The 27,694-nt window shown below is 36.7% G+C and overlaps 2 protein-coding genes across 2 annotated transcripts in view; one reads left to right on the forward strand and one right to left on the reverse strand.

Annotated features, from left to right (window-relative positions):
* The window catches only part of LOC118410961 (homeobox-containing protein 1-like), a 1,064,572-nt gene that overhangs the window by 378,917 nt on the left and 657,961 nt on the right, over positions 1–27,694 (reverse strand). The window lies entirely within an intron of this gene.
* On the forward strand, positions 8,760–26,154 carry LOC118410930 (carbohydrate sulfotransferase 10-like). Its single transcript, XM_035812896.1, has 7 exons — positions 8,760–8,817; positions 9,569–9,719; positions 13,238–13,317; positions 15,097–15,353; positions 21,393–21,501; positions 22,400–22,537; positions 25,411–26,154. Exons 2-7 carry the CDS (start codon positions 9,584–9,586, stop codon positions 25,660–25,662), a joined length of 972 nt encoding a protein of 323 aa, XP_035668789.1. The 5' UTR covers positions 8,760–8,817; positions 9,569–9,583; the 3' UTR covers positions 25,663–26,154.

Raw genomic sequence — 27,694 nt, forward strand, 5'->3', positions numbered from 1 at the left:
ATATAATATAATAATAAATAATAAATAATAAATGCTCCCTGAACATTAATCGTCAGGCGAATGAAATACGACTATGAAAATCCATTAATAACAACAATCTTTTTTACTTATAAACAATAAAACCGTCGCCATGGCAATAATTTTAATTGCCACACTTTTTACATTTGAGTTTCAGATACATTTTGACGCCAGGACAAGGTTAGCCCCCCCCCCTCACATCTTATCTTTAAAAGTAAAGGATACTTTTTTCATCTTTGAAGGCATGCTAAGGCAGATATATTAACAATGATATATATGTTATGTAATTAGGGACTTAATTTATATATCTAGTGAATAACTAAAAAAACACATCGTTCTTTAAAAGTAGAAATTGTAAATTTACCACATGTAATTCATGATTTTGATATTGCAGAAATGCCACATTTGTTTGATAAACTATTGGTATTTGATACTTTTGACATTTGTAAGCCAATCAATGTCGAACATTACCATGTCTAACATATGTAAATGTATAAGTCATTTCTATAACTTTCGCCGAACTATCCTTTTTGCATTACTTTCAATCAGTAAAACATAATGGAAACAAACCTTATTCCTGTCATGATTTGTAATAATGTCAATTGCCTTCCTTTGGAATAAGTGAGTTGAATATGTTCCATTCTGATCCAGAACTGGTTCATCTTGGTCTCTTAGGTCCAACCCATGATACTCTTGGGCATCCGTAGAATACATGTTAGGCCTTCTATGGGACCAGTAGTCTTCACCACCTGTTAGGAAACCTAACCGATAGGAAAACAAGATAGTTATTTCATGGTCTGTTAAGTCTTTTCTACTTTCTACTGACAATAAGATCTTATGTATATCCCACATGCAACTAAAAAGCTTAAAAGAATACCCCATACACCAGAGTGGGGTCCGTTTGGATTTTGAAGTGCCTTTCGAACATTTTGAATCCCTACCGTGACATTGTCAATAAACATCTGCTACTCCTTATTTTATATTTTGTCAAATCTTTCCAAATGTTCTTCATTGATAAACGAAAGAGCATAGTCATGTTTAAAAAGAACGCAGTTAGATGTTCATGATTAAAACAAGACGCTTCCGCTTAGATCATAAACCCCTTATATAAGTCCCAAAAAGGCTTTGGTCAAGCCGTCCATTTTATTACCTTTCTTTTATTTATGCTAAACAATATTCAAAAGGTTGCGACTTACCATAAAAAGTATCAAAGCCTCGTCTCAATGGTAAATATTCTTGTCTAAAGAAACCCAGATGCCATTTGCCGACCAGGTGTGTGGAGTACCCATTTTCTTTCAGTTTTTGAGGCAGAGTCACTTCATCCAATGGGAGACCATGAGGGCGGTCATGAGTTATGACGCTATGCTGCAGTCCATAGTGAATCTGAAAAATAATGATGTTTATATATGACGTATTTTAGAAAAAGGAGCAGTCTTTTAGATCTGATCTTTAGATATCTTTAGAACATGGTTGTAAAAGCACCCCAATGCCGCATATTTCTCTCGGAACTTTGTCTTATTTGCAGTTTAAAACATATAATGACAAATTCATTTTGATGAATGCGGTCACGCGAACAGAATCCTGGTAATATTCTCTGCATTTCTGGTTACGAAACGCTGTAAGGTATTAATATTGCGTGCGTCTCTTTGGATAGTAATATGCGCAAATAGTAGTGGTCAAAAACGTGGGAATGAACATGTATCGGTGAGAATCTGCAACCTTAGATAACTTGAACTACTGCCTTATTTTTAAAACTGAATTTCCGTTTGTGATGAAGTGAAAAAAATCGTATCCTAGTGTCTGATATTACTTAGCTGCTTCAGTCAACGCCACCAAACTTCGTCACTTTTTAAACTACAGAAGAAAGTGTATGACTTCTTCAATAGACTTGGCTCACCTGTTTTATGACGAAGCAGTCATTATCTTAAGTAGAATTTCCTTGTTTTTGTCCACGATTGCGACCGGTACGTTTTTAATCATAGTTTACAAAATAGAAGAAAATCACTTATTAGTGCGTGGATTCCATCCCAAGAATTCAATTGTGACCTTATTATAAGAAGATTTGAAATGCATATTTCTTTATTTACTTAAATATCGTAGTATTGTAAGTAAATTTCTATTTGATATCGATATTGTGAGTAAAATAGTGTAAGTTAAAATGTTTCGCGCACAGACACAAAAAGGTGTCCGCAAAACAGGCATCCCCAGTGACCTACCCATAAAACGACAAAAATATGAACACAAGTGTAGATAGACAACCTTATCTATAGTTTAGCCCTTATCTAGGGATGAAAAGATCTATAGGTAAAATGTTTAGACATATTCCTGTTGATGCAATTATCTTTTGTAATATTATGTCTAATTATTGACGACTCTTATAAATGACCTCTGAAAACAAGAGGAATCAGCCTACCTGATATCTACCCGTCATAAGCTGCTCCCTTGACGGGCTACATATAGGCTGGACATAGTAGTTCTCTAACTTCACTCCCTCTGATGCCAGCCTATTACAGGATGACATAGATTAATCATCCGTCAAAATACACTGTCTTAGCTTTTCTTAACCGTGTTTGGATCAATAGCATACCATTGAGAAGTTTTCTAATACTAATATATGTAATAAGGTATGTGCATTGAAATGAAAAAAAAAAGATTCAGAACAGTTATGACTGTAAGAGTCTTGGATTAGTTGAACATTAAGTAAAGAGGAGTCCACTCGAACTTAATTTTTGTAAGACGTGCTAGCTTTAGACTTGGGCTGCTGTAGGGCCATCGGCAGTCTGTGACCTGTGTCACCAAGTTGGGCACCTGTGCTGTTGGTAACAGACGACTTCCAGTGGCTAGAGATGAGGATTTTGTTAATGGCCTTACCGGTTCTTTCATCGGGGCTGGGCTGTACCAAGTTAAATAAGAGATCACATTACGCGGTAACCAAGGGTAAGAAATGCAGAGATCTGTAGCTCTGACGAGCTCCGACGGGCATCTGCCGTTGTCGTTGTGTCCACAGATACGGAACCAATGGCATTCTGACGGGTAGAGGATCGGGCGTTGGCTGAAAAAGTGGCATTGTTATCGGTAAGAAGCAGTGTGACGTCATGCGGTGGGGAATATTGTACGGCTTTTTGCTGCTGGTAATAGTACGCGTTCTTGACATTTTTCTCGGCATTCATTTTTCCTTGAGTGTGAATAAAACAAGCTGTGAGCAGTCGGTCGGAGATGGGTTTCCAGCTTGCTGATAAGCGATCTTCTTATAGCAAGAGGGAATGGCTAGGGTTACTCCATGTGGTCAGATTCTGTCCTCCTGGCCACCCGATATGGATGAGTGGTATCAAACAATGGCCTCTAGGGACCACCCTACTTTACAGGTAGCCCATACTAGGGTCATATTTGGTTACTTAGTGTGACAGTGTGACGCGTGAGATCGCCTGGCGCAATCGGCTGCTCGTGGGGCTAAGCCCCAAGATGTCCTGAGTTCGAATCCTGCGGTGACACCGATATTGTGTTCTTGGGCAAGGTACTTTACACGACTTTCTCACTTAACTTAGGTCTAAAAGAGTACCAAGTTTATAGTGGCAGAGGTAGGTCATAGGGGCATGTCCGGGCATGACGCACCCACGAGTCAGCGGTAGTAGGAACCCCTCGCACCCTTGTCCAGGAGTCCTCCTAGGAGACGGAAACACCAAATAATAAACCTGTATCTGCTTGGGCCGTCTTACATACATACGGCATACAGTTCTGTCGCTGTAGGACTTTGTGCTTGTAGACGAGAGGGTGCACACCCCTCCTTCACCTCACGTGCAGGCACCTCACGTGCATCGCCTAACCCACCCTGTCTGCCTACCATTGTCTTCTGGGACAGATTGATACCAACAACAACAAGTGTGACAGAAGAGTTCTATAGCCTGAGAGGAAAGAGTTTGTACGTTACAGGTTGCGACATTTCTTTTTTATCGGCAGCGCAAAGTGGTCGATTACGAGAAAGGCGTCGTTACAGGATGAAGTTCTGCCATAGCGGGTGGTGGTTCTGGACCTGGTGTCGTATGGCCACCAATTTTTAGGAAATGATCAGTTCAGATATTATGATATAGTCATAATATCTGACAAATTTAAGACGTTTGACGTTACGATAACGTAATATGACGTAATTATGACGTCATCAATTTGATCGTATTGGCCGGACCCATGAAAAAGGGTATTCTAAGAAAACTTCACATTTTGCTCGAAAATTTAACAGCAAGTGCAGATAAAAGAATGATAATGTTTGTTACGACTTGTGTTGCCAATAGCAACATCAAAGACGTCAAAATTACGTCATAAAATGACGTCATGCACATCTTAAATACCAGTTGGGATCCGCCATATTATATCCACTATGTTGGAATTTCAAATATAAAAATCACAAAAAGTGATGGAAATAGACTGAATATATTTATCAAGATGGTTTTTGATGATAAAATACCAGGTAGTTACAAATTATAAGGGATAATAAGGTAGTTTTTCTTGGTCTGGCCATACTTTCCGCCATCTTGGATTTGGACTGATGACGTCATTAATTAGCATAATTTATATTCTAAATAACATTAGATCTTTATTTATGTAAGAAAATAGCAGTAACATAGCAAATAAATGTGAAAAATACATTGTTAGAACCGAAATTAGCGATTTTTGGAAAATTGCCTGTCAACAAATGGTTGCCATGACAACAAGTAAAAATGGAAAATTTGTTTAACATCTTGAAATTGTTGCCAACAATAGTTTAGGAAAAGTCACCAAATGTGGTGGCTCTAGCATAAGCCGTTCTGGCGTTATGCAGCATCAAATTTGGCCCAAGCCTCAAAAGCCTCCCCCGGTCTGAAAAAGGCTTACGTAGGTACCAAACCATTCGAAGTAGAAACACTGACTAATTCGAATTCTAAAAGGATTAACTATATGAAGATAAGGCAATTCATGCACATATGTATATAAGAGGTACACAAAGGAAACGGTGTTATCAATGGTCTAAGTAGAAAAAAAATCAACTTAATCTTGAAGCATATACATTTAAGTTTTTCTAAAAAATATCCATACTTCCCCAATTACAATCACACGATAAGGTCCTAAATAAATAGGCAATAGCGTGTTTTATTTCCCCCGCGCCAACGGCATCAAAGTTGGCGCAGGCTTCAACGAACCCCCGGTCTGAATAGTGTTAAGGTCACAGTGTTAGTATGTGGCAACCACCTCAGGATTAGTACATTCGGCCTCTCACACCACGACAATGCGAATGGGCCGGGAGCTGATTTTTAGGGCACACTAGTTACCCAATTACTAAAGTCTGTTAGAACAGATTCGGATTCGTGTTATTCGTGTTCATTGGAAATGAAAACCAAATCTAGAAATCAAATCGTCTCCAAGAACTTTTTCAAGATGTTATATCAAATGCGGTTTGATATTTGATTAAATGGCAACAAGAAGCGAGGTCGAAAGATGGAGTTAATTTCTTATCTTAAATGGAATGATTCTACTCTGCAACAAGATATTCCATCATCTTCTCTATTCGAAGTACTATGTATAGTTTGATAAGTAGTATATTTTTCTTAATAATTCAGAATTAACCCTGTCCAGACTGGGCTTTTGGGGCATTCCCTGGACTGGAGGGGGGTCATTCGACCCCCTCCTTCGTATTTTCAAAACGGCTTACCGTACGATCACCAAATTTGCAGGGGGCATTTGCTCGTCGGGTTTCATAATTCCTTAAATTTTTATATCGTTATGACGTAATATGGCGTAATCATGACGTCATTAATTCATTTTTGGCTAAAACGGGGATCCCAATAATACCCAAACATTTCCACACAAAAAGTTACCAATGAAAGTTTCTTATCAATAATCAAGTGTTGTAAGACTTCTGTTATCATAATCCGACGCAACGACGTCAAAATGATGTCGTAAAATGAAGTCATCTCTACTTTAGCTATCCGCCATCATGGATTATCAACCTTATATGTCTTAAGATAATTTGTATCAATATATAACGCTAAAACCCCATGAAAATGGACTAAAAACGTTCACATGAATGTTTTCTGTAAAAAATACCAAGTAGTGATAAAATCCGAGTGAAAATAAGCTTGTTATACATTTTATCATGATATTGTCGGCCATCTTGGATTTTGACCAATTACGTCATCTCATTAGCATAATCTATTAATATCTAATTTCAATGGTTTAACTAAGATGTGTTAGATCTTAAAGATATATGAAAAGAAGTTTGATTTAGCAACAAAATCTTAAAATCCCATTGTTTAAACCGAAATTAGTGTTTTCTGTAAAATTACCTTTCAGAAACCGTATGTGATTATTTTATTTCTCCTCTAATTTTGACGTCGTTGCGTCGGATTATGATAACAGAAGTCTTGGCAGCAAAAAATTCAATTTCTTGTTAAAAATAATGTTCTTTAATCAAGGCCAGAAATTTCCTAGCCTTTTACCTGTCAAGATTAGGTGTTTGTATAAATGAGCCATGGTATCCGATGTCATTCCATCCATAATCGTCTGCCAAGATGAATACGATGTGTGGTTTACTTTTCCTTTTGTTTGCTACTGGTCCGATCCTAGTGGTAAAAATAGACGGTCGTAAGAATCATTATCACATCGATAAAAGATTGCAAAGGATACCTTATAGGTATGGGGTAATGATGATCCAAAATTAGTTATATTTATTCAGTAGACAAACTCAATGAAGTAGACAAATTCAATATCGTGGCCTAGTATAGCTTAGCGAAATATGAAACCTAGGTAAATTATGCAAACATACCTTGCAGACTCTAGAAAGCGGCTTGAATTGATGTCAGTAAGGAAATATGACGACTGCCACATGACCAACAGCACAGTGCAGAGGACAATAAAAAGGCCAATGCGGCGATGCAATATAAACCGACAAGCATCACCCAACAGACCAGTTCCTAATTTCATTCTGAGAAGTAAGTCAATAAACAAAACAAAAAAAAATTAGATCTGAAATATAGGATGCAGAAACGTACTAGGACATTTTATACGTCTTAAAAGCCTCTTGTGATGAGCTACATAATTCTGAAAATGTAAATTCATTGATGCAAAACATAATGGTGAATAATGAAGAATAGTGGAATGATTATATGTCATTTTCTTTATCATCTCGATCAGGTGCTTTTTGTGTAGGCAACGTTTGAATTTAGATATTATTGTAAAGGTTGTTGAATTTTGAAAAGATGTATACACGACGAGATGACAAAAATGTTTCTTATCTCTCCTGGATAAAGTATAAGTATATTATTTTCAGCTGTCTTTCTTAAAACCTTAGTACGTATATATGTTATATTTGTATGTATGTCTAACAGGTCACACTAATCCATCTTAATAATATTTCATATTTACTGTTTGTTTTTATTAATCCACGCATAAGAGTGGTTATTTTGTGTGTTTGCGTGTATGTGTGTGGCCGATATTGATAGAATTAGGATCCTTCTACGTTAAACATACAAAACAGCAAAAGATGACGTATTTGTATTTATGGAATCAGCTATTTTTGCATCCTTTCACTACAAACTGTATTATGCTAAATGTATTTGAGTTGTTACTGCATCTATCTATATCTATCTATCTATATCTACCTAAATGAATCTATATTTATCTATGTCTCTCTCTCGGTATATATATATATGTGTATATATATATATATATATATATATATATATATATATATATATATATATAAATATATATATATATATAAATATAAATATATATCCATTTGTGTAACTGGCGAAGCATGGATTATGCAGATAAATAGATAAATAGATGTATCGGGCTGTAAATGTACACAAATGACTAAAATAACTAGTTATGGTTACGTGACTAACATTATGTTAAAGCAAATGATTGTCTTTACTAACCTTGGCTTGAGCCTAGCAAGAGGTCGCAAAGGGAGAAAATGTCACCTTTGCAAGCTGTGTATGCCTTTATTCTATATTCTATAACAAAACCGGTTAACAAGACCAATTTTAAAAAGCTGGCCTTGGCGAAAATGGTGTTATCTCGTCGGGTTGCATGAGTGTAATGCAAGATAACGATAATTTGACCACGCTTGACTTAAAAGGCCTAGATAATCCTGTTTTACACCGCTATTAGGCAACTGAGGGTGGAGCTTTTAGGCGTGCCATAGAAGCTCCTAAACAACATATGATCACCAAATCGTTAGGATAAACATAAATCAGAGAAATAACACATGGTTCGAAATGACACTTGCAAATAGGGGAGTCACAAATATTTAAGACATTTGATACAAAGTTTACAAAAAATAAAATAAAACACACATACTACTTAAGTTGTAATAAGCAACACCGGGGACGAAAATTAATGCCATTTGGTCGCTATGCGGCATGAAAGTCAGAGTGGGCCTCTAAACCAGGCCCCTTGTCTGAATAGGGTAAAATCTTCGTTGCATATCTTAACTTTAAGTAAAATACCATTTTACGAGTTTTCAATGCCAAACATGTGTGTCATTTCTCTGATTTACGTGTTAACCAATAAAAATTCATGGCCATAATGTTAGTCAGATAATTATTGCTAATTTAGTCGCGAGGTGAACAATTATCGCGATCCTGCAAAACAATAACGCCAACCGACTAGCTATCGACATCTTCGCCACGGTCAGTTTTTTTTTAATACTGTGTTTTCTAACCTGTTTTCCTAGTTGTACACATGCGCAGTTCTTCAAATTAGGGCATGCACTGTATACGAAGGTGACATTTTCTACATCTGCGACCTCTACAGCTGCAAAAGGTATGCTTGTAGCCAACGTGAGGAAAGCCAAATGTTTTTAAGCATAATTTTCTCCGATTACTAGCATTTTTGTATGTGCACATTTACTGCTTATAATTTGTTTAAACGTGTTTCCTGCTTCACTTGGTGTTGCTTAAATAATGAATTAAATTAATATAGAATATCTGATAAAATAAGAATTGACCAGATACAAGCACAGGCTATGAAGCTTTTAAATGTACTGGTACATTAACCATATTTAGTATGCAAAGAGATGGTTATTTTACTTTAAAAATACATGTAACAAAACGCAAATTGCAGGATGGAATTAATTGCATTTTTGCTGTAATGTAAACTGATATGAACTAAGTGACTCGATATTCATTACCTCTACACACTCTTGTATAACATATGTCGTGAACAATATTAAGTTAATTGTAAATAACAGTTTAAGTCAATGATGTTTACAAGGTAAACAAATTATATTCCTACTTCAACTAAAAGTACGCTTCACGTGCACTGTGAAGCTGTGGAATTTTTAAAGAGAGGATAAACCATTAATATCACACATATTCATCATATTCAGACTAGAACTTACAGTACTATAAATACAGATTAAGGTGGGTCAGCTTTCATAAAAAAATGTTAATAATTAACTCTTGGTTCTTACCGATAAAACGTAGGATTACGTTGATTTCTAGTTCTACTGTCTGTTACTTTAATAAGAATTATACATCAGATTGCAAATATTATTTCCCTACATCTTTGCCAGATACCTTTACAGGCCATGAAATTTTCCATCGCCTTGCGTGTAGCTGTTGCTGCCACTGTGATGCTCATAATAATCTACATTACGTGGGAAACCAGAGTTGACAGTTTTATCATGTCTTTACCGGGGAGGCACACTGCCCGGCGATTGGGAGGTACGTTTATGAAGATATTAAAAATGTGTTGACTATGTCTTACCGTTGTTCCCTATTAGATTAATTTAGTATTAATATGATGATTGTTGTCGCCTCTATTACATAACAGGTCATACTTAAGAAATAGAAACTAAACTTCTACAATATCATCTGAACGTCGCTAACGAAATGTAATGCAACAGGTGTGGGGAATCTTTATGATGTTTATATTATCACGTTATGATAGTACTGGAAAATTTCAAGGTAGATAGTATGTTTTAGAATTCATAGCAAATAATTGCGACACATCAGGATACAAACACATCTTTAGCACAAGCAATAAGACACAAAATGTCCATCAACCAATACCTACACATAGGTTACGGGGAAGAAGATTCACTCTTTACTTCTGGATACTTTAAAAAATTTGAATAGACGTTTCGAAAGGAGTCCACCTTTCTTCATCAGTGAAATGAAAATGAAATTATACAATTTCTAGGAACAAGGAATAATTCTTATGTTCTAAATGAACAAAACAGGTAACGGCTAAGGTGTTTTAAAATAAACAACACAGGTAACTATTGAGGTGTTCTAAATAATGTTCTAAATAAACACAGATGTAACTGACAATATTTTATAATGCATTCAAGCAAAGTAAAAATAAACTAACAAGGAATAATATTATAAAATATAACTAGAGTTCGGCGACCTTATACCTCCATTAAATGTTTAGAGCTTTTGTTAAGTTCATGCAAATGACTTAGTCATTTACACAATTTATGCGTTGCGATGTTCATCATTGACTAACGTGAACATTTCACAAGTGTAAAATTCCAATCATTAGTCATTATGCTGAATTGTTATTTTTGTACATATTATGCAAATCAGTTCCTCATTTGCATATTTGGTATCTGCTTATGTTTCACCTATCATAACTTACATGTGTTACATTTACTGAAGTTCAGCTATTGAAAACAATAGAATTGTACAATTTCCTCATTAATTATGCAAATTAAGTCCTCATTTGCAAATATATGTATACCATTATGAACATCTTTGCCTCAGCTACCTGCATACCAAAAATGATGGCAATCCTGCATTCCTTTCTATAGTTATCCACTTTGGAGTGTCCTGACTAAAATGCCCCTGCAGTTCCAAAATTAAGTTAGGGGGCTGAATGAAATTTACCCCACTTTTTCATGATATCGAAAGCTATCTACCACCCAAATATCAAAACTTTATCATGTCCAGTACAAGACATACATTAATAACTGCTATAATAGAATAAGCTAATCAATTATGCAAATGTAATCTAATTTTGCAAAATTAGTATTTTATCTTGTATGACATTGTCTAAGGTAGCTACATACCAAAAAATCACGAAAATCCATTGTGCCCTTCCTGAGTTATCCACTTCAGAAGTTTTTGACAAAAATGCCGCTGCTATCCCCAAACTAGTTGCTAGGGGGCCCAAACTTTAGTCACTTTTTTCTGAGCACAATAGCTATCTAACACCCAAAATTTGGGACCATATCTTGTTCAGAACACAATATAGCAAAACCGGAAGTTGCGCTGCGGTACCAAGGAAAGCCGCTAGGGGGCCCAAAAATCTAATCACTTCCAGCTTTTATCACACCTCACCAACACCCCAAGTATGATACTAATCCATCCATCAGTTCATGAGTTATCTTGTTGACAGACAGACAGACAACACACACACACACACACACACACACACAAACGCTGGTGAAAATATAACCTCTATGACATTTCATGGAGGTAATTATATATATAAAACCACCAATCACTTCAATACACTATCCCAAGCACGAGAAAGCTCAGTTCTCAACCCACCCCTACGGTTTAGCGAAGGACGATGAATGCGCTCGTAAATGGCCTCCCTTACCCCCCTCTCAAACCAACGTGGTTCTCTGTCTAAAATGTCTGTAGTATCTAAAGAGAATGAATGACCGTTGTGAATGTTCAGATGATGCCAAATGGCCGATGAAAACTTGCTAGTACTCGCCCTATAATGGTGCTTGTACCTTTCCTTCAGGGGTTGACTAGTTTCACCAATGTAAGTCTCCAAGTAATTCGGGTCATCGCATTTAAGTCTGTAAATGACATTAGATTTAATGTTTTTGTTAACTTTGTCCTTTGGGTGCACCAGTCTCAGTTTGTGGCGATGTCATGACTTTGTAGGATCCGGTCTTATCTTTTCTGAAACACCTTGAATGTAAGGAATTGTGATGTTGACAGTCTTTGTCCGGTCCAACTGTGAGTTCCTTAGCGGTTTCCTAGATTCGTGGCAGGGCTTCAGAGCTTTATTGAAAGTCCAAGGTCTGTATCCACACTTGGATAATGCCGTCCTAAGATGTTTTTGTTCTTTTGATTTAGCTTCAACAGAAGTGACGATAGTATCTGCTCGGTTGTACAAAGTTCTTATGACGCCAAGTTTTTTTCTCTAGAGGGTGGTGTGACTCAAATTGGAGATATTGATCTGTGTGGGTTGGTTTGAGGTAAACTTCCACGTTGATGTGACCAGCGTTCTCTAAAATTAGTTGTGCATCCAGAAAAGGTAGTGTGTTTCTTAAGTAGCGGTTGTAGAAACAAAGTTCAGTTGAATAAAATTGTTCTCCTGGGTTTTTGTATCACAGGGCTGTGTGTATAAATATGTATGTTTGCCTTTGGGCAGGATTACTCCAGAAACTGTCTAAGAATCCTCATGATATTTCGTGGATGGGTATGATCGCAAAGTTTCGATAATAGTGACTTACGGATGCCAGATACAGCACTGCAGCAGGACTAAGCAGATATCTTATAAACATTTTTCATATTGCATGTCCGTTTTCTAGGGAATATGTGGATATATATTCTATACTGACGCAATGGTGATGAAAGAACAGTAAATCCACCGATGTCGTTCAAAGTTGAGGTTCATTTACCAAGAATTTGCTAACTATCTAAAGGAAAACATTCCCTATCGATGTTAACCCACAAAGCACTTTTTAGTTGTGAACATACAACCGCACCAAGGACTGTGCATGTCCAACGTAGTGCGTATCTGCCCAAAATTTTCTGCTTATTTCGAAAGTTACCAACAGGTGTTATGAAGGGGAAATTTCAATCGTTAAAACACGATGCCGTTTAGTTTTTGGCTAGATATATTAAGTCAGTACTTCGGGATTGATATATTAGAGTCACAAATAAATGTGATAGTGATCCATAACAAGCCTTGCGTATTTGGTGAAGATGTGTGTTTGTTAAACCCTAATTAGAAATGTGATTTGAATCGGTCGTTGATTTCAATCCATAGATATTGGTATACGGCCACCTGCATAATTATCATAAGATTATTTACACCTCACTCAAAAAAACATAAGGATTGATCTGCATGAAAACAAACTTTAAAGTTTTCGTTTTTGTAAAATTTCTCATTCTGGTTTTAATCATGAAAAAGAATCTTTGCTATTTCAAATATTGTTATCTTTGATGTAATGTAATTAAATACCATTAGCGCATTTATTTGGTTTCCTTAGAAAACACCGTTGGAAACATACAGCGTAAGAGGATGACTATGTTAAAAGATTACTGCAAATTAAAAACCCTGAGAAGTCAGGTGAGTTTTCACATTACTACCATTCATATGTAGAGTAAAATTCACACTGAGCAATAAAACGTCGGGTCATTTTATTAAAAGAAAAACCGGGTTAGGTGTATAAAGCATTAAACAGGTGTAAACTTTGCCACGGTGTTACATACATATTCCTTAGGTAAGATTTAGCGTTTGTCAGCTCAGAGCATTTATTCAAACTCTTCTCGGGATTTAAATCCCTGTTCATTCTCCAGTTTTGCCATTTTGTAGTTTGTCAGTATCTCTTTGGTACGTTCAATACTGTTACATAAACATTTAATTGCTACGAAAGGTCAGCTATAAATGACAGCAAACTAATCCTGTCTTTTCCTTATTAAATTTAAAAAGAAAGAAGCGTCATAAACATGGCAATTACGTAAGGCCATTAACCTTATTCAGACCGGGCTTTTTGGGTCATCCCTGGACCGGGGGGGGGGGGCTTTTGAGGCCCTCCACTTTGAAGTCCTATAACTCTAAAACGACGTGCCGTAGGGCCACCAAATTTTTAGGACATGATATCGACATAATATCTGACAAGTATTTAACGTTTGACGTTACGTTGACGTAAGATGACGTAATTATGACGTCATCAATTTGATTATACTGGCCGGACCCATGAAAAAAGGGTATTCTCAGAAAACTTCAGGTTATTCTACCAAAATGTAACAACAAGTGCAGATAACAGAATAATAATGTTTATTACGACTTGCGTTGCCAATAGTAACATCAATGACGTCAAAATGACGTCATAAAATGACGTCATGCACATCTAAGATACCAGTTGGGCTCCGCCATATTATATCCACCACCTTGAATTTTTAAAAATACTTTTTTTGCAACAAATAATCACAAAGGGCAATGGAAATAGACTCAATTCATCCATTTAGATGTTTTTTGATGAAAAAATACCAGGTAGTTATAAATTTTAAGGGATAATTAGCTCGTTATTCTTGATCTGGCCATACGGTCCGCCATCTTGGATTTTGGGCTGATGACGTCATCAAATTAGCATAATTTATGTATATATAATTATGAAAGATATGCTAGATAATATTAGATTTTGTTTATGTAACAAAATAGCAGTAATATAGCAAATAAATGCGAAAAATACATTGTTAGCACCAAAAATAGTGATTTTTGGCAAAACAGCCTGTCAACAAACGGTTGCCATGGCAACACGAAAAAATGAAAAATTTGTCAAACTTCGTGAAATTGTTGCCAACAATATTTTAGGAAAACTCACCAAATTTGGTGGCTCTAGCGTAAGCCGTTCTGGCGTTATAGGACATCAAAGTTAGCGCGGGCCTCAAAAGCCCCCCCCCGGTCTGAATAGGGTTAAAATGTTGTTACCGGATTTGTTGACAGGCATAGACCACCGTACAGTTTCACAGAATAGATCGCACTTTATCGGCCAGAGGTCTGAATGAACATTATTTGTCAATTTATAATTCTTTAAACTGCTATTTATTTTTTCTTATTTGATCAGGTGACTACCGTTTTCGTAGTTGATGGGTAGTAGCCCGTTCCTATAATGATTTTTCCTACCCAGCAAAAGGTACCAGCTTTGGCAAAATGACAAAAGCTTTAACAATGGCTAAAATGTTACATTAAGTAGTAGCGTTGACAGTAGCACTGGCGATATCATTAGTACAGATCAATGTAAATGACTTTACTTTCTGGCCTAACTCAAATTATACTGAGAAATATCGATTTATCCTTTATATAACATATGCGATAGCAACCAATTTTTTTTCCATCGTCTAGGACTTTCCACCGCGGAATCGGTTTGTCGTCAATGAGAAATACAAACTCTTGTACTGCCAAGTCTTTAAAACTGGAAGCACGACGACTTTAACCATTTTACACAATCTTGAACACAATGAGCAAAGGTCTACTCACGACATGAGAGCAAAGCTCGAAGACCTACCTTTCAAACGCCTGACTGATTACACTGATGAGGAAGTTCGTTTGCGTTTAGAGACGTATTCTAAGCTGCTGATCGTCCGCAATCCACTGGAAAGGTAAGTCAATATTCAATCTACAGACAAGAAATAATATGGCTATTAATCCATGTTTGAAATGATACACGTTAATGGTATATTCTAATAACTTAAATTGTTCTTCGAGAATCATCATATTTTGTTTTGAATACGACACAACCTGCATGAAATCTGGGATTTACCATTCATCATGTTAATTCGTGGTGAATGTCTTATCTAACATTTACCGACGTATACCTCCGATTTACCCGATAAATATGTGTATGTAACAGGTAAATATCAGTATATATCTTTAACCCTATTCAGACCGGGCTTTTTTGGTAATCCCTGGACGGGGGGGGGGGGGGGGGGGGCCCCCAAATTTTCAGGACATGGTATCGGCAAAATATCTAACTCGTATTTGACGTTACGTTGACGTAAGATGACGTAATTATGACGTCATCAATTTGATCATATTGGCCGGACCCATGAAAAAAGGGTATTCTCAGAAAACTTCAAGTTATACTACAAAAATGTAACAAGAAGTGCAGATAACAGAAAAACAATGTTTATTACGACTTGTATTGCCAATAGCAACATCGATGACGTCATAATGACGTCATAAAATGACGTCATGCACTTTTTTTATGACGTCATGCACATCTAAGATACGAATTAGGCTCCGCCATATTATATCCACCACCTTGAATTTTTAAAGTACTTTTTTTGCAACAAATAATTTTGGCAAAACTGCCTGTCAACAAACGGTTGCCATGGCAACACGAAAAAATGGAAATTTTTTTCAAACTTCGATTTAGTGAAATTGTTGCCAACAATACTTTAGGAAAACTCGCCAAATTTGGTGGCTTTAGCGTCAGGTGTTCTGGCGTTATAGAACATCGAAGTTGGCGCAGGCCTCAAAAGCCCCTCCCCCGGTCTGAATAGGGTTAACATATAAGTTATAAAATTGTTCCGTCCAGATTTGAGATATAACACCCTTGGTTATGTACCCAGGACAATCTGCGTAACCTCCCCCTAGCCCATAGTGTCTGTAAGTGAGCCCAAATAAGAGTCCCGGATAACAACCCTGAATGACAGTGCCAGACGACACTCCCGGAAAGACACATTCTAGCTTCACAGGGACTACTGATGAATTGGAATATGTCGAGTTAATGCGTTTCATAAACCATGGTGCTGTATAAGGTCTTGTATTGTACATTTTATTTTGACTATAGATGCTAGACTTCAAGATATTGTCCCCGGAAATTAATAGGTTTCGGGCTTAGCTAGCGGATTTCTTAATACTGCAGTGGAACTTAATTTTTTTATATATATATGTGTTTTGAACAAACTATGGTTACGATTTTTTTGGTCTGAGATAGCTCTTCAGCTTGGAAAGAATGGACAAAAGTTTTGGGGCAACAAGCGTTGTAGTTTTAGGTGTATTTTGTTCATAAAATTGTGGAGATGATAACATATAACGGGTTTAATTTTTTGTTATTTATAAGTAGCGTCACCAAAAACTTACATAATTACAGGCAGCCAAAAACCCTTCTCCACTTTGGCCTGCTCCAGTAGTTGTCTTCCCAAGCTGTACTTCGCTCTCTGATTTCTACTTCCAAAATGAAGAATTTTACATTTCCCGACGTTAAATGGTAGTTAGTTGCCATAGTTCTGACCAGTTCTCTACTACTCGGATATCTCACTGTAGCGCTTCCTGTTCTTCCTTGCAGACTATATGTCTGAATATCTTACTGTCGACATTGAGGACTTTAACTGTGGTGGTCACAAAGTCAGGCAAATCATTTAAAAAGTCAACAAACAATGTTGGACCATCGACTCTTCCTCTCGGTATTTCTCTTTTCACATCACGCCAGGATGAGTGTTCTCCGTTAATCACAATCTTCTATCTCCTGTCACTGAGAAAATCATTGATCCACCTGTGAGCAACTAGCACTACATGTAGAAAAAAAATCGAATGCTTTTCTACGCTCTGGGTATGCTGTCAACTGCCCGCCCCCCGACCGCAGAGGCATGTTTACAAGTCATTAATGCGGTATATATCTTTAGGGGACAAAACAGAACTGTGCATTTGTGAATAGATCGTTCTCAAGTAATACCATGTAGATTTGATGATATATCATCCTCTGGGAACTCCCAAACTGATGCGAGTGAACGAATAAGAAAAAAAGCTTGGCCGAAAAAATTGCCTAAAGTTAGTGGTTAGGAAGGTTGAACATAGGACTAAAGCACTTAGTATGGTATAACAACAGTTAGGGGTGAGTACAAGTATATAGTATTGGCTCAAAACATTTTTTTTCTTCTTGGACCGATCTGATAAAAACAAATTTAAAAAAAAAATCAGTGGAACAGGTTTCCCCAATTATAGAATGGACATGTCGACGGGCGTTCGGGGTCTTACCAGGTCAAGAAGACAATAATAGCGAAGTCGATTAGAGTTTATAGTCATTTGTACCAAGTTTCTACAGTCAAGGGTATTTGTACCAAGTTCCTACAGTCAAAGGTACGGAGATAACCTAATATGGGATTTCAAAATGCCAGTGGAAGTCGGATAATCCACCAAACAGATTATTTTGTAGTTTTGAGTATTGCAAATTCTCAAGTTCCCACAGACAATCAGGTCCAGTTTCAGGTCTGGGTCTGGAAATGATTCAATGGCCCTGAATATAACTCTACCCTTAATTTTGTGTACTGGAACCTACCCCTACCAACAGTGTTTTTTTCTATCCTTTCACATCTTATTCTTTGCCTTTAGATTTATTCTGGTATTCTGTGGCATTATCTAATTTTTTCTGACTTTTTTTCCAATTTTAAGTATATATGTGATCATTTTACAGCTGCTTTACAGCACAATCTACTGTGTGGTCATGTTTTTAAACGGCCGAATATTAATGCGAGCATGTATGTAATTCACATAATAAAATCAACATGGCCTAAACGGTAGATTATTACAGCTCTAAGAGTTCGTAGATCTCATACCTGCATGAAATGTTCGTAGACTAGTGGTGTAATTTGTTTGTTTGTAATGGTGGTGAAAGTTGTTCCTCCTCGATATATGTGCAATGGTGACACAAAGTACACGTGTCTACTTACACACAGCTTTCTCAAACACAGCGTCCTCTCAAACAGCGCTCTATTCATGTCTCATGTCGAATCCTCTTCTGATTGCTAAACAGGGCACAGGAACTTGTACCAGACTTTAACCCTCAAGCAACCGACCATTTTAGCGACCAATTTTTATCGGTGATCATTGTACATACATAGCCTTGTCAATGTAAGAGGAATATTTCGAGATGATGGAGTGTTGCTGATTCCAGCTCATCTTCATAATTTATGCAAAAAAATCAGAAAAAAACATGTTTTGCACTAAACCTATTCTGACCAGAGAGGGGAATTTTAAGGCCTACAGCAAGTTTTCTGTCGCATGACTTAGTTCTAAAGGTACGAAAGTTGGTAATTAATCTAAAATAATTTGTTAGAAAAAATGTCCGGTCAATAAAATAAGTTTATCATTTTTGGGGTTGCCATGGCAATGGGATTTTAATAGGCAAATTTTTATTTTTCGCCAATTTCGATATAAACAAGGTTTTCTTGGTAAACTACACTTGTTTTCTTACAACAATCAAATTCCATAACATTGAATGTAATTTTCATAATTCAAAATTTATGCTAGTTTCATAACATGAATGGTCAAAATCCTAGATGGCAGCCCTTATTAGCTAATGGCGTCATCATATAATGCTGTCATATTACATGGTGATGAAACAGAAGTTTTAGGAGGATTTAGTTTTACATTTTTATTTTTCTCTGAAAGTTTGGTGGTTATACGATAAGTAGTTAAGGAGTTTGTTTAAAGGTTTTAAAAACTGCACACTTTTGCTGTGCTAAGGACTGACCAGGGACTTTTTTAAAAGTTTCCACAGTATTTTAGCAATCTTCATATAACCTAGGAGAATGTATAGCTGATATTGACAAACAAAGTGAAAGAAGACATTTTTTTCTGATCAAAAATGTTCTAATTTCACTTCAAAATTTACGCCTGGTGAGAAAATCGTGTTTCATGGTTAACCAGAAAACAGCTCTGGAAGGGCAACAAAGACTAACAAGAAACACAAATAGACACACTCCTCTTGGTAAATGACATGGTCGATGTAAATTATGCTGACCATTGTGTAGCCCAGTGGCAACCATACCTCTGGACGGATTTCTATTGGTAATTAAAACCAAGCAGATGTAAGGAACCCTTCAAAAATCCAAAGAAAAATCAACATTATGTACCAGGTTCAAAGTTAATTAGGCCCAAAAACCTGACCATCTGGCCATCACAATCAACCAATATACCGATATCATCGCAATAGCACTCTGCAAACTAGAGCTGTTTTATCAGTCATCTGTTCTCCAGTCATTCAGATTGAATCGATTTTCCGAATATGGCAGTTGCTAGCTCATTCGACAGCTTAATTGCAGGTCATCGGATCAATACGACTGTGCTGGGTTCACATCAGCTAGCTTCTTTTCCACGGTTTCCTTGCTCATCTCGAGCTTGTCAAGGACTGACGTCACAATCCATAGCACTTCAATTTAGATCACATTCTTTTTTTGTGTCTTTAGCTCCAAATCTTTTTTGTTTATGTATAACTTATTTGGCCTCTGGTGGGCGACATTGGTGGTAAAGGTGGTCCTCGTTGACTAATAGGCGAATGGCATTTGGTCCCTGGATACGTATACAGTCATCCTTCACCTTGTTGAGTATCTTAAAGAATTTAGTCAATGCTTTCTAAACCTGAACTATCTGAACTAATTCTAAATCCCAGTCAATTTCACACAGACCCTTCTTATCCTCATGGTTGTTACTTTGTTAAGGTTGCGTCGAAAGGATTTCTCTATATTACTGTTAATGACGAAAGTTCAAACAACAGTGGTCGCCCTCCCCGATCCCGGCAGATACTGTAATCCTCTCGTGTGCTGTTCGTTTGTAATGATCGGGCCAAGTACAAATGGGATCTGTTTGACCCTGTACCGGGTAAGCTCTTAAACTGTCCTTTTCCAGTTACTTTTCTTCATATTGTATTCCCAACCATTACAATATGCTTGGTATTCTTGTTACACAAGTTTAACGACTTCTTCATTAATCATCATCTTCAATAATATGATATTATATTTTCTGCCAGTTTCTCCAAGAACTTCATTTTCAATTAGCATTCAGGTGGTAGAAAGCTTTCGTCGTCAGGACAAGAATTGACTTTTAATTTTTATCAAATTATTTATAGAGATTCTGCATATACATAAATGGAGGTTTTTGAAGAACAGGTGTCGGAAGACATCTTTTCAAATCCGCCATATCGAAATCATAACAATGATACACCAAATAATATAATACATTGATAAAAATAGGAACAAATTATGTAAATTAACGTAACGCTCAAATAAGGGTATATCATCTTGACAACGCACATACCTTACAAAATAAAATCTATAGAACAGTCAGGTAGGACACATTAGCGCGGCCTTGTAGCAAGTCAAGTGCCGCAACCGCATGACTACGACCACGTGCAGGTCCGATTTAAGCTGAATGTTTGTCGCAATCTATTTTGCATGAAAGAGGAAGATTTTCGTTTGAAGCCAGTCACATCAGGCGGGCTTATGGCTGTAGTTAACAGCCCTCTGATTTCAACATTAAATCTGTTCCAAATTGTGATAAATGGGAATTGAAGATGAATTTACTCCCTGGGGGACTAACGTGCGTGCCCTTAAAGTGCAACTTTATTTGGATCCACATTTAGCAGATGGGGCAAGTTTATTTTTGAAACTGTTCTGTTTTTAACCAAAGAACGATGGTCTTGCACCATCTTTCGCCGCTTTATCTTACATAAAATAGCTTATTTCTTACATGTGGCATGGGCATGCCATACGTGCAACCAGGCCAAATATCAAGCCATAGCGTTTTTTTTTTCATTATCCACATTCATTCCGGAATGGGGGCTTACTTTATGGCGTTATTTTTTAATATGTATACTTTAGTTTTTAGAATTGTTAATCACATACTTATGCATTTTAAAGACTGGCGTCAGCATGGCAAGATAAGTTCATCTTTGCCCCATCAGAATACTGGAGGGAGAAGTATCAGTCTATGTTGGATACCTTGGCACAAAATCCATCAGATAAACATGTGAGTATTGAACGTATGCTAATTTATTCATCTAATTCAATTTTCTATACTTTATTGATAAAAAATGGTTATATCAAAACTTGATAATTAACTAAACATTTCTAAACCTGGAAACTGCATACGAAACTACATTGGTAAAACAAAAAAAAGAGGACGTGAAATATGTTATTGTTTATTTTCAATACATTACAATCTTTGAGCTACATAGGCGTCAAATACAGTATTAGTCAGACTCGCATTTCCTCTGCCTTGAATAGTGAGACGCTATTTAACCTCAGAGTTTGGATAGTTCAATAAGTTATCCCTATTCAGACCTAGGTGGAGTTTGAGGCCTGCGCCAACTTTTATTTTGCATAACGCCAAAACGGCTTTCCCTAAAATTTTGACAATTTCAAAGATTTGGGCAAATTTTCCTTTTTTTTATTTCGTGGTTTTTCGAACCCCGCCGTGTCACCGATCTTGTTCCCTTTGTAAAGGCACTTAACACGACTTTCCTCACTTTACTCAAGTGAAAAATGATTATATTTGCTACAAAGGTCTATAGCAAGTTGAAGTTGGTAGCCTCAAAACGAAACAAGAAGAAGAACTTACAGAAGTCAAAATGGGCGGGCCTCTAAAGTCACACCCCCGGTCCAAGGTTGACCAAACCAGCCTGGCCTGAATAGGGTTAATTATAGGTTAACGCCCAACATATACGCCTTTGTGTTTATTATACGATGCCTATTACCTACCATGGATTAGAAAAAATAGTGTAATTATCTATGTCAAAAGGAATGTAGCAAATTTTAAGTCATGTTGGGCTGTTTGATTAATTTTATATTTTATCTTACGTTCGTAGTAACATAGCTTTTACCAGCTCTGCCTTTTTTTTTAAATATTTCATTTTGGTTCTCTTAAGGCAACACATAAAGCTACTGACAACAAGCAATATCCACAAGTTCCGTTCAATGCATTTATCAAAGCAGTTGCGACAAACAGGACTGAGTGGGAGGATCCCCATTGGCAACTCATATCCGATCTATGCGCTCCGTGTTTAGTAAGTATTTTCCATATTATATAACCGTCCCTGAACAGAGACGGTGGGCGCCATAGACTTCCTGCAACCTATAATCCACTGCTTACTGAGTCACGTGTTCTATCTACATAACGTGACGTCACAACAGCAGTGGATTGTTCATTCCTTGACAAAGACTGATGCTGTACAGTCGAAAATTTGGGTGAGTCCAATTTTGGTGTTGGAAATTACAGTTCGACTATTTCAAGAATGACTTGTACCAACACAGATGAACTTTCAAGTTAATAACCGTGCGTGTATTTGACTACCAACAATAATAAATAAAATTGTACGATGGCGTCATGAGATAACTGCAGACTTAACCCTATTCAGATGGGCTGGGCTTTTGAGGCCTGCGCCAACTTTGACGTCCTATAACGCTAGAACAGCTTATGCTAGAGCCACCAAATTTAGTGAGTTTTCCTAGAGTATTGCTGGCAACAATTTCACGAGGTTTAACAAATGTTACATTTTGCCGTGTTGCCATGGCAACCGTTTGTTATCAGGCAGTTTTGCCAAAAATCGCTAATTTCGGTTCTAACAAAGTATTTTCACGTTTATTTACTATATTTCTGCTATTTTGTTACATAAATAAAATTTTATGTTATTTAGAATATATTTCATAATTAGATATGCATTAATTATGCTAATTTGATGACGTAGTTAGACCAAATCCGAGATGGCAGACGATTTTGCCAGATCAATGATAACTAGCCTATTACCCCTTACAACTACCTGTTTTTTTTTATCAAAAACAATCTAAACGGATGTATCTAGTCTATTTCCATTGCATTTTGTAATTCTTTGTTGTAAAAAAAAGCATTTCTTAAACTTCTATGGGGTGGATACAATATGGCGGAGCACAACTGGTCTCTTAGATGTTCATGACGTCATTTTATGACGTAATTTCGACGCCATTAATGTTGCTATTGTATCACTTTGTTATCCACACTTGCTAGTACATTTTGGTAGCAAAACTTTGAAGTTTTCCAAGAATAGCCTTTTTCATAGGTCTGGCAAATATTGAAGACGTCATGATTAAACCTATTCTGACGGGGGGGGGGGGGCTTTTGAGGCCCGCGCTAACTTCGATGTCCTATAACGCCAGAACGGGTTACGCTAGAGCCACCAAATTTAATGAGTTTTCCTAAAATATTGTTGGTAACAATTCTACGAAGTTTGACAAATTTTCCACTTTTGCTTGTTGCCATGGCAACCGTTTGTTGACAGGCAGTTTTGCCAAAAATCACTATTTTTGGTTCTGACAATGTATTTTTCACATTTATTTGCTATATTACTGGGATTTTGTTACATAAATATAATCTTATATTATTTAGCATATTTTTCATAATTATATATACATAAATTATGCTAATTTGATGACGTCATCAGCCCAAAATCCAAGATGGCGGACCGAATGGCCAGATCAAGAATAACAAGCTAATTATCCCTTAAAATTTGTAACTACCTGGTATTTTTTCATCAAAAAACATCTAAATGAATTAATTTAGTCTATTTCCATTGCCCTTTGTGATTATTTGTTGCATAAAAAGTATTTTTTAAAATTCAAGGTGGTGGATATAATATGGCGGAGCCCAACTCGTATCTTAGATGTGCATGACGTCATTTATGACGTCATTTTGACGTGATCGATGTTGCTATTGGCAACACAAAGCGTAACAAACATTATTATTCTGTTATCTGCACTTGTTGTTACATTTTTGTAGCATAACTTGAAGTTTTCTGAGAATACCCTTTTTTCATGGGTTTGGCCAATATAATCTAATTGATGACGTCATAATTACGTCATCTTACGTCAACGTAACGTCAAACGTCACATACTTGTCAGATATTATGTCGAAGACATGTCCTAAAAATTTGGTGGCCCTACAGCACGTCGTTTTAGAGTTATAGGACTTAGAAGTGGAGGGCCTCAAAAGCCTCCCCGGTCCAGGGATGACCAAAAAAGCCCGGTCTGAATAGGGTTAAGTCATATTATGACATAGTAATGTTAAACGTCAGATATTATGTCTAAAGAATTTTCTGAAAATTTGGTGACCATAAGACACGTCGTTCAAGATTTAAAGGACTTAGAAGTGGAGGGCCTCAAAGGGTTACTATATTAGCGGACGGTTGCATGTACGAGGGGCATTCAATTAGTAATGCCCCTGACCCACTTTCAGTTGTCTGATCTAGATGAAATTTTGCATGTGTAATGAGTCATATTTCTATGGGTTATGTTGCAAAAAACAGCTCTGAACTAATTGTGGTTACTGATTTACTGGTGTTTGAACTGAGTCAGGTGTGAAATGGACCAGGTGTGAAATGGAGCAAGTTGAGTGTCGCGCAGTGATCCGGTTTTTGTATTTGAAAGGACGCATACCAAAGGGGATTTTTGATGAAATGAAAAAAAAAGTTCTGGTGATGATGCCCCATCATATGACCTTGTAAAACGCTGGCATCCTGAATTCAAACAAGGCCGGAAGTCTGTGGAAACAGCTCCCAGGCCTGGTCGTCCCTCTTCTGCCATTGATGAGGCATCTGTCGGAGGACCAACCTGGGATGTCCTACAAGAACGGTGTCCAGAGCTACATCAAATGATGGGAGAAATGCAAAACTCTGGGTGGTTCCAATGAAGAGAAAGACTAATAACTGTCCCAAGTTTCATTAATCTCCTGCTATGGGAAATGGGTCAGGGACATTACTTATTGAATGTCCCTCGTATGGTTGCTTTCTTGAAAAACAGAAGACAAAGACTAAAAATCAAAGTCATTATGATGATTCCGTGTTATCATAATAATGTCAATATCGATGAGTGCACCTTAATTAAATCTTACGATGTTTTTTTTTTTCAGATTAAGTATGACTTTATAGTGCACACGGATACCATTGCACAAGATTTTCCGCTGTTCTTCGAAAAGGCCGCAATAGTTGGTCGTGATGACCTCTTGCCAGAGAACAGACAACAAAAAGCCGACAAGATGTTCTGGGAGCTTTACAAGCAGATTCCCATGGAAGATCTGCGACGGGTTGAACAGAAGTTTAATGCGGATTATGAAATGTTTGGATTTAGCTTTAATGATGACATCAACCGTTTATTAGATTAACGACAGTCGCTTTGAATTTTTCATAAAATGTTGCCGTTTTATTGTGTTTTTTTTTTCATTGCGAATGCCAGGCACTGCAAGGCTATAATTGATAAGACTATAATCTATTTAATGCATGAATATTTAGAAATAAAATAGCAATAGAAATTGTCTATAGCCATTAATTAGTTACCGGTATAAACATGTCTACAAAGGGATCTTTATGTTAGTCCCATTTTCTACCTGTACAACGTATACTTTTCATTAGCGCTTTTGTCATGTAAATCTACACTAGGCAATTATACGCTATCCAAACTAATTCATCTAACAAGATGGACATCAACTACTAAGGAAAATATTAAGGAAACAATTATTGGAAACGTGAGGGAAAAAAACGTTCATTGCGCCCGTCAATGATCAACATTATACATGCCAACATAAGTTCATAATAAACTCCCCGTATTAAAACTATGCAAACACCTGGCATAATAAGAATGTCCAGGGGCCAACCCAGGTCATAAAATAGACTTACAGCCACTTTTTACAAAATGAATGTGAGACATGAATATTTTATTGCTCTCTGAATGGAAAAGTTTGCCTAAGTTAATTTTCATGCTAAAGGTATATGAAACTATCGATGTATTTTGTTCGATCAATAATCAAAATGGTGCTTGCTTGAATCTTGTGTGTTTACCATATCTAGACCGGGTGGGGGTGAGGATGGAGGTGAAAGTACCCGCGCCAAAATTGACGTTGTTTAAATGGAGAATGACGTGTGCCGGGATTACCGTACTCGATGACTTTGCCTAAAATATGGTTGAAAACAGTTTTGCTAAAACACTGTAAGCTTTTAATGTTGGTGTTGCCTTAACTGACAAGCATATTTTACCAATGTCAATAATTCCTGTTTATAGAATGGAGTTTCATGTTTTTATTGCTGAACCACAATTGCGTTCCTTTATCATTATCATCCTATCTAATTCTATGTTTTATTTTTGTTTATTCTTCATAATTTATGCTAATCAAGACGTGAATCGAAGATGGCAAAACGTGTCATTATCGACGGTTATAAGATTATGGAATTGTGTGAATTTAAAAATGGCATGCTTGCCGCTCCCCGTGACTGACATATAACGGCATTTTTAAACGAAAGTTTTTTGGGGGGGGAGGGGGGTGATGAAAGAAAAGAAACTGGGACTGCAGGCTAAATTTCAATATTTCCTATGCATATTCCTAACAATGGGAATCATGGGAGAAAGAGGCTGTCAAAAATCACCTACCTGACTTTTAGAACATGAAAAACTCACATTGGCAAGGTTGTCCGACCTCTGAAGAGTAATTTAACGACAAAAAAGGGAAAAAAATTACGGCGGAATTATATTATACGCCATGAAAACATAGGTGGGAGACCTTTTCACCCCCTTTCACTGCATGTAAACAACACCAAAACACCTAACTTCTAAGGCCTACTGCAACCACAAATATCACTAAAAATCTGTTTTTTCAACACAATATAGAAGCTACAACCCTTGCCTATAAGATGCACCCCCAAAATCCAAACATATCCCAAGAAAAACAATTTTACAGCCACTTTTCCCAAGCCTACCTAAGCATTCTGAGGGCACTAAAACTGGGTCATCTGCGCAAGTCCGGAAATACTGACATTTGCCCTGTACGCACATTGTTGTCGATATTCCAAATATTAAATCTACGTAATTTTATAATAAATTGATACCTTATGAATCAGTGATGTTTTAATTCCTTTAAATTGAAAAAATGAAATTTTCATGAATATTGCAAGTTAACATTTTGTTGATATCTAGAGGTTAATCATAACTTTTGACAAATATTATTTACTCAAGCAACTTGATATAATTTTTGGATTTGATGTTGATCTAAGTGCTCCAGTAACGCCATTTTCACATAGTTTATTACCTGGATGCCTAAGCTTGTTTTACGTGACCATACTTTTTAGTTTGTGTCTCAATGTAATAATATATGCTTATATTTTTTCCAATAAGGGCCTCAAATAAACTACACTGACATTGTTGAC

This window comes from Branchiostoma floridae, chromosome 1 (assembly GCF_000003815.2).
Source record: "Branchiostoma floridae strain S238N-H82 chromosome 1, Bfl_VNyyK, whole genome shotgun sequence".
In the NCBI taxonomy this organism is placed as follows: domain Eukaryota; kingdom Metazoa; phylum Chordata; class Leptocardii; order Amphioxiformes; family Branchiostomatidae; genus Branchiostoma; species Branchiostoma floridae.